Source organism: Microcebus murinus, chromosome 18, assembly GCF_040939455.1.
Source record: "Microcebus murinus isolate Inina chromosome 18, M.murinus_Inina_mat1.0, whole genome shotgun sequence".
NCBI classification, from domain to species: domain Eukaryota; kingdom Metazoa; phylum Chordata; class Mammalia; order Primates; family Cheirogaleidae; genus Microcebus; species Microcebus murinus.
The window spans coordinates 18,083,703-18,098,216 of record NC_134121.1 but is presented as its reverse complement, the minus strand read 5'-3'; the positions used below and the strand labels follow the sequence as shown (position 1 = coordinate 18,098,216).

Here is a 14,514-nt window from a genome sequence, read left to right as displayed (position 1 = left end):
CTGGGGAGCCCACCAGCAGTCTGAGATGCAAGGGAGGGGAAAGTTAACTGGTTCACCTACCCTTGCTGCTGGTCCCCAGACTAATCGGGAGGTCTCTGCTTCCAGTTCTCCGTAACCTCCTCCTGTGGAGTCTCCCGTGGTATCTGGTACCCCTCCTTCTTACCTTTGGCCTATGTATGCTTGTCTGCTTGCTTCTTACTTCTGATTTCTTATATATACAGACTTTTTTACAGAGACACTGTGTCTGGCGGTGTTTCTCGTCTGCCATCTTGCTCTGCCCGCTATAATTTTAATTTTAGAAACATGCTTCATACTATATTGTTATTAGTTTCATTTAAATAGTCAATTATGCTTTAAAAAGAATTAAATAACAAAAGATTTGTACATATGCTCATGTCATAACCATTTCCAATACTGCTTAGATCTGTCATTCTAGTTGGGATTATTTTCCATCTAACTGAAGGGCTCTCTTTACCATATCTTACAGTGTGGATTTGCTGATAATAGCCTGTTTTTCAGCTTGTTTATGTCTAAAAAAAATCCTCATTCGTTTTTGGTTTTTCTGACCTTTATTTTGCAAAATACTTTGGCTTAGTTTGTAATTCTAGTTTGACTTTTTTTTTTCTTTGATACTTTAAATATGTTCCAGCCTAAGCCTCCTGAGTAGCTGGTAGTACAGGCACATGCTGCCACACCCAGCTGATTTTTCTATGTTTTGTAGAGATGAAGTCTTTCTTCTGCTTAGGCTGATATCAAACTCCTGACCCCAAGCAGTCTTCCTTCCTTGACCTGCCAGGGTGCTAGGATTATAGATGTGAGCCAGCATGCCTAGCCTCCCTCTGGTTCTTTGAAGATTTTCTTTTTATCACCTCTGAGAAATTTGATTATGATGTGCCCTAGTATAGTTTTGTACTTGTTAATAGTGGGTTTATAACTCTTTCTCTACTACTTACACTTAATGCCCCCTAGGTCATTTACTTTTTTCCTTCCCCCAGCCCTGAGCAATGACTAATCCACTCTCTGTCCGTCGATTCCCTGTTCTGAGCATTCCATAAGAAGGACACACATGTGGTCTTTTGTTTCTGGATTCTCTCCCTTAGAGTAATGTTTTCAGGTCCATCCCTCATGGTAGGTGTGAACAGGTCATAGTTAATTATGGCTGAACAGTGCTATGTTGTGTGGACACAGCGCATGTTGTTCACCCATTCGTCAGTTGGTGGATGTGTGGGTGTTTGCAGCTTTTGGCTGTTATGAATAATTCTACCATGAACCTTTGCGTACAGGTTTCTGTGTGGACACAAGTTTTCATTTCTCTTGAGTATGTATCTAGGAGGGGATTGCTGGGTCATAGGCCAAGCCCATTGAATGATGTGAAGAACAGCCAGACTTTTTCCCAAACAGCCATTTACATTCCTGCCAGCAGTGCGTGAGGCTGCCAGCTTCTCCACACTCTCTCGAGCACTTAACTGACTTTCTCTTTCTACCCATCCTGGTGGGGGTGACATGGCGTCTCATAGTGGTTTTTTTTATTTCAAGAAATATAAGAGTACAAATATTTTGGTTGCATTTTATATCTTTGCCTCAGCCTAGTAAGGGTTAGAGCTATGCCCTTCCCCTGCACAATGCTCACCGCATCCCTCAGATGTGGGTCTACCACCCTGACCCCTGAATCCCTGGTGAACACCACCATTTGAGTATCATAGTGTTAATCAATCAGTACCAATTTGATGACTCATAGTGGTTTTGACTAGTGCTAATATATCCCTGATGATCAATGATGGTGAGCCACTTTTCACATGATCCTTTAGTTTGAATGGCATGTAGGCAAGGAGAGGAGATAGACGAGTCCATATGATCTATTGTATTTAACTGCAAACACAGTAACTCCATTTAAATGTGAGACAGAAATAATTGTATTCCTCTAAATGTTTGAAAACATTTATATGGCAATCTTAAGTGCTTATCAACATGAAAAGTTGTCTACTACTGTATTACTTTCATGTTGTACTTACTGTGTAGTCAAGTACCGCAACGTTGTGCTGAGTGTGTGTGTGCAGATCGCTGCTTGCAGGGAGCGGGGAGGGGGAGCAGGCGGCTCCTCAGGGCTGACATAACGCGGAGCAGAGCCCACGCCAAAGCCAGTAACTCAGTGTGTTTCGGTCACCGAGGCTGCGTCCGTGTGCTGTGGGTGAGTGTGGCAAATACCAAAGGAACGTGGGAGCATTGACACAGGGCACGTAGCAGGTCTTCGAAGGGATAGTTGGGAGGATGTTTGATGGACGTTTATGATTTAATCCTTGTGTAAAAGATGCGTTCATCGTGCCTGGTAGTTGTGAAGGCTGAATGGTGGTGCAGTGGGGGATACGCTGTTCCCTCTGCTCTTGTGTATGTTTAAACATGTTTGTAGTCAAAAGCTTTTAACAATAAAAGATGTGGAGTGCCTCCTGAGGAGGGGGCGGGGCAGTAAGGACAGCTGGCAGCAGTGGGCCTGTCCCTCAGGACTGTATTTGATCTCTCCCCGGAAGACAGTTCAGGAAGTGCAACAATGAGAAACTGAGGGCCCCACTGGGAGAGCAGAGGGATGAGGTGAAGGTGGAGTGTGGAGCTGTGCTGTCACCCGTGTGAGCCGGGCTCCTGATGATCAGTGTCAGGAGTGGCAGTAGCTGAGCTGGAATGCAGATAGAGGACACGAAGGTGGGAGGTGGAGGAAGTGAGAGCCCGGGTTAGTGGCTGACCTCTCCGCGTGGATGTCGGGTCCTCCACTGATTCTCCACCTCTACAGTTCCTCCCCCCGGCCCCATCCCGCCTTTCGTCCTTGCCAGGGCCTCCCAAGACTCTGCATTCCTTCAGCAACCCTGAGCTTCACACACTGAGGGTCAATGGCATAGCTCGGAGACGTAGACGCAGAGTCAGGGGGCTGTAGTGCACATCTGCTGTTTGTGTTTTGAAACCCAGCATTCACAAATTGATTTTTCTGGAAAAGCTATCTCAGGTCTCCTGCAGGAAACTCATCCCATTTTTGAGTCCAGGCCATGTCTGTACCAGTAGAGTTGCCTTTTCTACAGACCTCTATGGCCAGTCATGGCCAAAATGAGAACTCTGTAAAGGTCTATAGTGTGCCCCGAAATATCTGTAAGCCTGTGCACATTGCAGGGCACACCTGTGGAGCATGAGGGGCAGGTGTTCCGGGGGATAGCTACTGTGGCTCCCCCAGGCCCGCGAAGATCACATGTGGCCCCTCCGTCCTGATGGGTGAACTGTGCACACTAAGGGCAGACCTTGCAAGCGGTCACCAAGCATAGATGGAAGGAGGGCACTGAGGTCACCTTCCCTAAGGGGGCGGCTGCTGAGCTTGACATCAGCCTTACAGATGTTACTTTAGTGCCCAGATAACAGTCCCGTGTACACTTTTGCCAAAGGGCATGACTGAGCTGTGCAGCGCCCTGATCAGCCTCACGGAAGTGGCACCTGGATCAGACTGGGAAGGGGGAGCAGGACAGGGGCACGACAAGGGCAGACACACCTTTGCTCCACCAGCAAGGACATTCTTTCCCATCTTCATTTTTTTCTCCTTACTTTTCCACTTATGTGAGGCATGCTTTCCTTATGTCAGCTTTATTTTACCCTGGGAGGTCAGTGTCTGGCTGACGACATTGCTGCCACTGAAAAGTGGGTGATCTGCAAATGCAATCAATCCTGGCAACCTGAAGATGTGTGTAGGGTAGTGCCCACTTCCCACGGTGACTTGAAGGAAGGACACCACAGCATCAGGGTCCACGTGTGCTTCCCCAGCACTTGAGCCAGCCCCACTGGACAGGTTCTTGGGCAGTGTCTGCCCTGTTCCTCAGCCCTCCCCCACTCAGCCCAGTCCCCACGGCAGCAGTGACGCCCCCACCCTGCACCCACGCATGTCATCCTCTGGTCCCTGACAAGTGTCTCTTAGAAATGATCCAGCGACTATTTTCTGAAATGTGTACCTATCTAACCTTGTTGTCAGCTATGGAAGATCTATCGTCTTTAAAGCTCCAAAGGCTGTGAACAAGCAAAGAGGGGGAAGCTGTGAGCTGTAACACAGTGTCACGAGGCAAAGCTACGAGGAAGGACACAGAGCCCATCTACTCCAACTTCAGGCAGGGAACGAGTGTGGGGCCACATGGTAGCCATTCCTCCACACGAGCTCCAGGGGACTGGTCACCTTTTGGAAGCCAAAAGAGGCCGTGAGGAAGTGGTGAACTAACTCCAGCCTGTCCCTACGAAGCACGTGCTCTAGGTGACTCGAAACTTGTGCCCCCAACACAACACACGCAACAGACATCACTCTTGCAGAGCATTTATTCAGAGAACCATGTTGAAGTTTTTGGGAAGTGATTTTCCCCCTCAACAAATGCAGGGGAAAAGTTTCCTAATTCTTCCAGTGTTCTGAGGACGGGAAGGGGTGGCCGGAGGACCGTGGACTCCCTGAGCCCTGGAGGGGGAGCTGGGAGGGTGCTGAGGCCTCCCAAGGAGGGCAGTTGAGGAAGTCTCCTGAGACGACAGGGAGCTGCCCTCCCACAGACAATTCTTTTGCCCCTTGGGCTTTCTTCTGGGCTTACGAAGCCACTGCCACAGTCGGAGCATTCGCTTTCTCAGGTGTGGTTGATCCGGAGGCTGTCCCTCCGTTGGCGTGGCTGGGGAAGTAGTGCTCCCAGGGGACTCCTGTAACATGTCGTCTGTGCTGCCCTGAGGGGGCTGCAGGCCAGTCTGCCTGCCATCCTCAGCTCTCCAGACCTTCTCTGGAAGTTCACAGTTGGCACCAGAGGGGCACGGTCTTAGGTCTCCCTGTGCCCCCTTTCCCGCAGGGGATGAGGCAGGGAGGGGATGATGCAGGCTGGGAGCTGATTTTGTTGTTCTGACTTTTTCTCCAAGAAATTCTTTTAAGCTTCTTCCTGTGGACTTGGAGATTCCATGTTTTGAATTTTTTGTGCTCAGATGAACTTTTGCACCATTCTTCTTGCTTAGTTCCTGATTCTTGCTGGCATCCTTCTTTAGTGGGATTTTTGAGCTGGTCTCTTGGAAGCTAGGTGGGCTGAAGAGCAAATATTGAAGGTCTTTTCTGCCATGACCCCGTATGAACGAAACCCAGGAGAGGGGACGATGGCACATTGACATGGACATGGCACGAGTTTCTCTGTGAAGAGTTACTAGTGACCGACACCCATGGGTGCGGCAGGTGTTGCATGAGCCATACCCGGGTGTTATGAGCCTGGGTTGACAGTGGACTCCAGTTTTCTTCTGAAGGAAACTCACTCCACGGATCCGAATCTGGCCTAGAGGCCCAGGTGGTGGGAGGCGGGGTGGGGATAGAAATGGGGCCAGAGGCCGGACCTGGGTAAGGGTTAGGGACTGAGACTGGGGCAGGGTATGGGGCAAGCACAGAAGGTGGAGGTGGTCAATAGCCAGGAATCCTTCAGCTTTGAAGGTTCGTGAGCTTGTGGTGATGAAGACTAATGTGGGGAGACAGCTGTCTTGGACAAGGACCACAGAGTGCAGGGACTTGCCACACAGAGACAGCAGCTGCCAGAGCAGCTCCAGGTGTTTTTGCTGCTGTTCGTCTTCTGAGGTGTCAGGGTGGAGGGGCTGTGGGCACAGGTGCAGCTCCGCTGCTTTCCCTTCGCTGCTGCAGCGAGGGAAGGAACCTGGGGCGCCCTGCAGAGTGGCAGCTGCTGCCAACGTGGTCCCTGAAGCAGTGAGATGTTCGCCTGGCCTCAGATGGTTTAGAATGGAGCCCACGTATTGTTCCACTCCCTTCCACATGAGGAAATTCCCCCTCTTGCTAACTAGTCTCTCCCAGACAGCCAGCAGGGCAGAGTTGGGCAGGGAGAGGGAAGCAGACACTCCGAGGCTGGCTGCAGGGTCTCCTGCATATGAGGCTTCAGAACAGTGGAGGGCGAGAAGCTGCTTCTTAAAATCACATGGTGCCCATTTGGAGGGGAACAAGTCCTGGGCATGAGGCTGCCACCAGAGGAATGCTGACACTGTCAGGTTTGCAGGGTCAGTGCCTCTCTTTAGAGGGAAAAGAGGGGTCGGTTCACGAGCCCTAACCGGAGAGAATATGTCCAGACCAAGGTTCTGAAGGGCGGGAACCGGTTTAGGTGGAGTCACGGCTAAAGTGCCGTCTGGCGGTGGTGGAGCAGACGGGGCTGGCGGTGCGTGGTGACGAGCACGGGCGTGTATGAGATGCGTGGCCGGGGATGAAAGGCGAAAGGGATCGATGTCTCGGGAAAGGCGGAGGCCGAAAAACAGGATGTTCTCCCACGAGACAGTGGCCTCTGGTTTGAGAAGCGGCCTTGCTCGTGGAGTGTGACCTGAGGGATGGGGAACGGCAAGAGGCTGGGGCGCAGAAGGGTGGGGCGGAGGGGCTGGAGGCAGGAGTCCCGGAGGGCTTGCTGACGATGAGGTGGTGCTGGAGGCGAAAGGAGCCGCAGAGGGAGCAGCAGCATGGAGGGATTCCCTGAGCAGGGATGGTGGGGCTTTCCTTGCTGTTTTGTGGCACAGCTCACAGAGGGGGTGTGGGTGTGCCGGGTGATGTAGATGGAAGATGATGTTCATATGGCTGTGTTGCAGGGGTCTGCAGAAGACAGGAGGTACAAAGCTGCAGCCAGGACCATGACAAGGGAAGGAAAGCCTGCACATGTACTGGGGTGGGGCCCCCTGCAGCCTGCCGCCCCCTCCTGTGACATCACAATCCACTTGCTAGCCTCCCCCAAGCCCTTTGCTCACTGTCCTGTTCCCATGGCGACACCCCCGCCCCCCCCCCCCCCCCCGAGGCCCTGTCAGGGTGCTCTGAATCCCTGAAATGCACCGAAAATGCTTTCAACAGGGCCCTGGAGACAAGGGGAAAGATCCATCACCTTTCCGTGGAAGACAGTAGCCTCTGTCTCTCCGCGGCCTCTATCGGGGTCATTCTCTGAGCTGAGAACCAAGAGAGAAGGTGATATGTGAGGAAGGTAGAAGATTAGGATCACCCGGGGCTCCCTTTATGGGAGACCCTGGGCTTGTTAAGCTCTGGCAGCCCAGATATCAGCAGATGTGGTCAAATGGTCAACAGTAATATTAGCAAGGTTCACGTGTGTGTGTGGATTCATCTAGAAAGTCCTGTCCCACCCTTTGTCCCACATGATGCTCAAAAGCACCAGGTGAAGCCCAGAAGTCAGTGGTTCCCTCAGAGCAACCCGAGCACCCAGGTAGTCGGGGCTCTTATGCAGACTCAGGGGACAGAAGTGCTGACTCCAGACCCACCGGGAGTCCTTCCTGGACGTCTCCCATGGCCGCTTACTGGGGAGACCCAGGGCCCCGGCCCATCCCTCAGTCATGCCCACAGGTGGGCAGAGCGGGACTCTGAGAAGTGTCTCAGGTCCCAATGCCTTCCTGTGAGCCTCCCCTGAGCTCTGCTTTCCCAGACACTGTGCCCAGCACCTGACAGCCTTGAGATCATGGACCTGGGGCCCCATGGGAGGAACAGGAGGCTCCCCTGGAGAGCTGAGGGACGAGAGAGAACCTTACCCCTCAGGGTCGCGCCGTTCCTCCTCCTCTTTGCTCTGCCCTGGTGCTGGGAACAAAAGGAAAATAATGAGGTGCGGTCACTAGCCTCTCTGCCTCCTCTTCTCTAAGAAGCTGTTCATTCTCCAACGTTAACATGACTATCCACTTTCATTACTAGAAATGTGTTCCTTTTACCCATTTTTAAAGTGATGAATGAATTTCAATGTTTCCTTTTTTGAGAAACTCAAAGGAGGATTTGTCTGTGAAATCCCCACTTGGTGTTCTCCCAAGTGCTGTGCTCGAGGAGGACACACTAGAGCAGAAGGCAGCTGTCACTTCTGCGCCTTCAGGACCCTGTATCCTGGGGACAGAGCATGGACGCCTGGACAGTGTCTCCTGATCAGCCAACATGTTGGAAGGCTTGGTCAAGTGACACCTGACATGGAGAGTGAGGATCCAGTGTCAGGGGAGACTGTCCTCCTGAGAACCCGCACTGTGAGCACAGGCCAATCCAGCAGCTCGAAGTCCCTGTGTTTGGGGGTTTGCGCTGGATCCTCCACCACAGCCTGGCAGGGAGCCTGTGAGCCTGAGGTGGAAACCTTCCTCCTCCCGAGCCCCAGCCCTGCCCACCTCTTCCCCTGGAAGACTGCCGTCATGTCACTCTCCAAGCCACCCAGACTCTGGTAGAATGTGGGATAGGAATGGGAGCCAACAGCAAAGTATCTCTCTGGGTGTCCCTTACCTTTATGAAGATTATATAATTCCGGGTGGGTTTAACAGGTTTTATAAAAACATAGCAAATACATATGAATAGGAAAATCAGAGTCCTCAAGAAGGTGAGGATAGGGATTGTCTCCCCTAAGGATGAGCCATGTGGCTCAGAGTCATTTATAAAATCAAGAGTGCTCTCCATCATGAGAACAGTCGGGCTGCCTGAAGCAACTGAGTGCTGAGGGGGCCCGGGCTGGCCTATAGCCTCAGGCCCGCATCACCCAGAACAGGAGAGTCACAAAGGGGTCCTAGGTGACAAAGAGAGGAGGGTGTGGCCAAAGCCCCTGTCCCACCTGCCAGGACAGCAGATCCCTCCTGCCCTCCTGGTTCCATGGGTCCCTCTGCCCTCCCCTGCCATCCCATTGTCCAACTCCACCCTTTCTTCCTAGCACATGTTTGCCTCAGTGACATGTTCTGTGCATTTCATCTGGAGTCTAGATATGAGCTGAGTCCCCCTTTACTTGGCAGAGCCCTTGACTTGTACCTTGAAAGTCTGAAATACAACCTGGGATCCACTTGTACCCAGACATTTGTACTCTCGTGACCACGTTTGCAAATCCAGACTATCTACAGAATGAATGTTTGCCTTTTTCTAACCGAGATAGAAAACCTAACATTCTTTTACACTTACTTATTTAGTTTTATGAATGTTGCCTAGCAAACACTGTGTTCTCAAGTCAGCCTTTACTATTTTAAGTCGGGGGAGTGACTCAGTTAAAACTAATAATTGATTACTCAACATCCACAAAAGTAAAATAAGTGCAAAATAAATGTATATAATCACAAGAGGTGTGTGACTCCCCAGAACCAGGACCAGGTCACAGTGTGATAGCAATTTTCTCCCTCCGTCCCTGGTGGCAGAGTAGGACTTGGGAGTATCATAGCCTTAGGGCAGAACCTAGTCTTGAGCAGCCTGATCTGATTATCCCCTGGGCCATGTGAGTGAGTGTGACGTTTTCCTGACAATGCCTTTGAGTGAGCACGCACACACACAGACACACACACACACACACACACACACACGGGCGTGCGCGCACTTGTCACACACGCAAACCTTAAGAAGATCTGCTCTGTGTAATCGCTCCTGCAATGTCCAGATAGCGACTAATATGTCACATGTAATTCAGGCTCTTCTTGCCAGGTTTAAACAGTCCTCACATTCCCCGATCCCTTTTCCTCCACCTTCTTTTCTAAAGTCTTTATCAGCTGACAGCTGTCCTCTGAGCTGTCTCCTAGTTTCTCATGTCTGTCTTAAACTGTGCAGCATGTCACTTGGCACCCATGGGCCAACACTGTGACTTGATCTCTTGGAGGGGAGAGACAGCCCTCCAGCCTGGCCACGTCTCCCTTCAGTTTTGCAGGAGCAGGTAGCCTGCCTTGAGGAGAAAATCTGCCAAGACTTGTCATTTCCTCCCCTCTCTGATATGCATCCTCAGTCATTTTTTCATTTAAAATATATTTACTTCCTGTCGCTGGGAGTCACACACATGTGTAATTTGGGGGCTCTGTCCTTGACCTCATCATGCAGGTTTAGCATGAAGGTCTGCCTAGCTGAAGAGCTACACAACTGCAGGGAAGAGGTGTCCCCAGTCCCAGCATTTGTGACTATCCAATGGTCTCTGGGACAAATCAGATACTGTGGAGCTAACTACTCAGACATATCATGCTCCTTAGCAAAGCGTTTCTGATAGTCTGTCCTCCCCAGTTTTCTGATATGAATTAGTGATTCTTTGAGAATTGGTCAAAGAACAGCTTTTTTCTTTCAAATAGCATTTCCTTGGCTCAGTAGCCTTGCAAGTAAATATATGTGTGCCTAGAGTTAAATCCTACAAGAAGCTTCAATAGAGAAGGCTTTTCCTCAAATTCTGGTAAGATATCATTTCTGAACCTGGTAGAAGCTCCTTCAAAATTGAAAGGAACAGGCCGGGCGAGGTGGCTCACGCCTGTAATCCTAGCACTCTGGGAGGCCGAGGAGGGTGGATTGCTGAAGGTCAGGAGTTCAAAACCAGCCTGAGCAAGAGCGAGACCCTGTCTCTACTAAAAGTAGAAAGAAATTAATTGGCCAACTAAAAATATATAGAGAAAATTAGCCAGACATTGTGGTGCATGCCTGTAGTTCCAGCTACTCGGGAGGCTGAGGCAGAAAGATCGCTTGAGTCCAGGAGTTTGAAGTTGCTGTGAGCTAGAGTGATGCCATAGCACTCTGGGTCCGGCAACATAGTGAGATGCTGTCTCAAAAAAAAGAAAAAAAAATTGAAAGGAACAAGAGTTGAAAGGTACAACATTTAGTGTTTTTGCACCAACTACAATGGACTGCATTGACACTGTGTGGCAGAGCTTCATAGCATGCAGCCTTTCTACACGAGCATCATCTTTAATAATAAATTTGCTTGTCTAATTTATAAATGGTTTTTCTTACACTCTTCTCAGTGCATTTGTACAACCATCCTGTGAGGTAAGCAGATCAGGTATTATTGTGCCCATTTTATCAATGAATAAAGCCAGTTACAGCAAGAGGTATGCTGTAGTTGTGAGCTTGCTGTTCGCAGTCAGTTGTATACCTTCAGATGATCTCTTATTTCTCAGTAAAGTCCCGTTGTTTTGCATATTGAAGAACTCCTTTTAACATTTTTTGTAGAACGGCACTGGTATTAATGAAATCCCTCCACTTTTGTGTGTCTGGGAAAGTTTTTATTTCTCCTTCATGTTCAAGGATATATTTGCATTTTTGCATTATATAATAGAGTGTCACCCACTCTCTCGTGGCCTGTAAGGTTTCCCATGAGAAGTCTGCTGTCAATCCTATGAGAACCGCTTCATATGTTATTTTTTTCTTTTTCCTTGCTTCCCTTAGGGCCTTTTCTTTATGTGTGACCTTTTTGAGCTTGATTATGTAAAGCTTTGAGGTTGTCTCATTCCAGTGCACCGTTTCTCCTTCTTCACCTTCTGGTCACTCTTGGGCACATTTTAATCCATTGTCCATCTTCATCAGTCTACTGAAATTGTTGCTCAAGGTTCTGAATACATTCTAACTGCCAGACCCAGTGGTCATTTTAGAAGTCATTACCTAATCACATCTCTACCACTCTCTTTTGAATTTTTTTTAAAATCATTCCTTCCCCATTTCGTTTTTAGAAACTTTGATCCACCTTTTAAATGCTGATGTTTTTGAAGTACCTGGACTTTCCTGGACTTCTTCACCTAAGGTCCATACATTCCCGAAATTTTATAAAATATTTAACTCACATTTTTATGTGTGTATTGTTTTTCTAGAGGAGTGTATTCGTCAGCTTCTTAGGGGTCAATTGCTGTTACCCAAGATACTCCTTCCAAGAGAGTCCACCGACTCTCACAGTCTCCACTGCCATCCCTCAGTGGGTGTCTTCTGCATGTTTTCCTCAAGCTCAGATCTTGCTGTCAATTATGAATTTGATTTTCCCTCGACATCGCTTTCAACATGTCACATAGGTTTCTCACCTGGGCATGTAAAAGATTAAATCTTATTTTTCCCCAAACCAGTTTCTTTTCTCGGTGTTCTCCATGTCTATTTTACTTAGCATCACCCAACCAGTATCCAACCTGGTAACAAAAAGCTCATTCTCTCCCCTCCTTCTCAGCTTCCTCCTCTCTGCCACCACCCCCACCTCCACTGCTGCCACCATCCAAATCAGTCCCAAGGTCTGGCTCATACTGCCTTTTCAGCATCCTCTCTGTGCTCTGGTCTCTTCATCCTGGTACTACTGTTGCACATTCCTAAACCATTTTCTAGCCCTCTGTCAAGTTCCATTCACATTCAGTCCTCACACAGTTTCCAGGATGTATATAAAAGGTAGTTATGAACACATAGGTGTTTCGGTGGCTTCCTATCACCTACACTGGATTGGGAAACACTGTCTACTGGCCCACTGCTTGTTTTTATAAATAAAGTTTTATTGCAACATAGCCAATATTCATTTTGTGTTGTCTGTGGCTGTCTTCATGCTATAATTGCAGGGTCGAGTAGTTGCAATGCAGAGTGTATGACGAGTAAAGCCTACGATATTTACCCTCTGTTAGGAATGAAATGTTTTCTGATCCCTGGCCTCCAGGGTCAAGTTAAAACTCCCATAACATGGCACGTCAGGAAGTTTATTACCTGGGCCTGTGTCCAAGACATGATATCCCCCTCTTTTTCCTTAGCATTCACTCTCCACTAACACAGGCCTGCTTTCGGGTCTGTTTCATGATCTTTCCACCCACGGGCTCTATCATGCCTCCATGCACTTCTGATCACTCTTTCCCTGGACATCTGCTACTACTCACCTAGACCAAGATGAGGCATGACCCCCTCTTGTGACAATTCCTGTGCCTTATGTCTCACATCTTTCACGTAGAAGCCCTCTTTGACGTTTATAATAATATTCTTTTTTTAGTATTTTTTTTAATTTCAGCATATTATGGGTGTACAAATGTTTCAGTTACATGTGTTGCCTTTCCTCCCATCCCCCTCCCCGAATCAGAGCTTGAAACGCGCCCATCCCCCAGACAGTGCGCATCACACCCATTATGTATGGATATACCCATCCCCTCCTCTCCCCTGCTACCTGCCTGATGCCTGAGAAATGTTATTCTTAATAGAGATCATTCCATGTCCATGTTTCATAATTATTGTTTCTTTCACACCCCTACAAACCGACACAATCTAACTACTAGGTTGTGAATTTTGAGGATAGTGCCTTTCCATTATAGGAAATTAATGATCAATTGATTGATCAAAAGAAATAGTTTAAGGTTGAAACCGACTCTTCAGTTTTGTAGGCCAACCCCTTGTTTTATGAAAGTGGAACTGAGATTCTGTAGGTTTGTTGAAAGTGCAGAGGACTTGTGTTGCTTATTTGGAGTAAGAACCCTGCAATTGGCTCTGGGTGTACCTACTCTGCCCAGGATATTCTAGTCCAAAAGAAGAAAAGCACGTTGGTGATTCAAGTTATACCTGCACTTTCAGTCATTAATAAATTTGGCAGAGAACTAAAATTTTGTCTCAGTTTTCTGTGTCCATAGGAGGGTCATAGTAATATTTGTATCTACTTTTCTTCAAGGAGTATTTATACACATAAAGCTGCCTCCTAAGTGCCCTGAGTGTGCGGGTGTGTGTTATTAAGTGTTGAGTGTTGCTTGGGTGCGATAGCTCAGGCCTGCAACCCCAGCACTTTAGAAGGCTGAGATGGGAGGAGTTCAAGACTAGACTGGGCAACAGAGCCAGGCCTTATCACTACAGAAAGTTTAACATTAGCTGGGTCCAGTGGCATGCATTTGTAGTCCCAGCTACGTGGAAGGCTGAGGCGGGAGGATTGTTTGAGCCGGAAAGTTCCAGGCTGCAGTGAGTTATGATCTCGCCACTACACACCAGCCTGGGCAACAGACAGTGCCTCTAAAAAAAATATTTTTAAATATTTATTTTGAAAGCTTCCTATACTCCTTATTATATGTTTGGTGTTTACCTAATTGATATATTCATAAAATATTTCATATTTGTGCCTACTTTTAAAAAATTTATTCATTTTCCTTTTAGAGACAGTCTCACTCTGTTGCCCAGGTTGGAGTGCATGGCATGATCTTAGCTCAAGCAGCCTCAAACTCCTGGGCTCAAGGGATCCTTCCTTCTCAGCCTCCTGAGCAGCTGGGAATATAGGTGTGCACCACCACGCCTGGCTAACTTTTATTTTTTTATTTTTGTATAGGTGGGGTCTTGCTATGTGGCCCAGGGTGGTCTTGAACTCCTGGCCTTAAGTGATCCTGCCTTTTTGGCCTCTTAACGTGCTGATATTACAGGCATCAACCACTGCAGCTAGACTGTATTCTCCTGTAACAACAATTTTCATGGGGAAAATTTATAAATTTATTAATGGAATAACAAAGATGAACAAACCCAGCGTCTGAAGCAGTGATGTGGCTCCTCTGCTTTTCTTGCACAGATTCCAATCCCGCAGCCTTGGTATGACGTGTTGGTGCTCCAACCCCATCCCCGTCAGTCTGCTGGTCACTCTGGCAGTTGTGAAATATATTCAGGCTCAGTTGATAAACTGGGTGCGTATTAAAATCTGCATGTTTTTAGAAATTCACTCTTGAGCTTTGGCTTTCGGTTTTCTTTAGCAAAGGGTGGACGTAACCGAGTCCCCACGCGAGGCTGCTGCACTGCGGGCGGCTGCGCTCTGGACAGACAGGCTCAGCGCTGTCCCAGCC

The 14,514-nt window shown here is 48.4% G+C and overlaps 1 protein-coding gene across 1 annotated transcript; it reads right to left on the bottom strand.

The window, feature by feature from the left end:
- Nucleotides 1–4,126: 4,126 nt before the first annotated feature.
- On the bottom strand, nucleotides 4,127–8,459 carry LOC105866824 (spermatogenesis-associated protein 31D3-like). Its single transcript, XM_075993902.1, has 5 exons — nucleotides 8,264–8,459; nucleotides 7,543–7,588; nucleotides 6,891–6,951; nucleotides 4,593–6,607; nucleotides 4,127–4,281 (listed from the first exon to the last, which is right to left on the bottom strand). Exons 1-5 carry the CDS (start codon nucleotides 8,435–8,437, stop codon nucleotides 4,127–4,129), a joined length of 2,451 nt encoding a protein of 816 aa, XP_075850017.1. The 5' UTR covers nucleotides 8,438–8,459.
- Between the last annotated feature and the right edge of the window lie 6,055 nt (nucleotides 8,460–14,514).

Bases quoted from the DNA above. Each gene is read 5' to 3' on its own strand.
- LOC105866824 (XM_075993902.1), bottom strand. From the start codon at position 8,437: ATGATGGAGAGCACTCTTGATTTTATAAATGACTCTGAGCCACATGGC. The intron at 7,589-8,263 runs GTAAGGGACACC...TTTTGTTCCCAG, and splicing joins ATTATATAATCTTCATAAAG to CACCAGGGCAGAGCAAAGAG. The intron at 4,282-4,592 runs GTAAGCCCAGAA...TGGGGGCACAAG, and splicing joins CCGACTGTGGCAGTGGCTTC to TTTCGAGTCACCTAGAGCAC.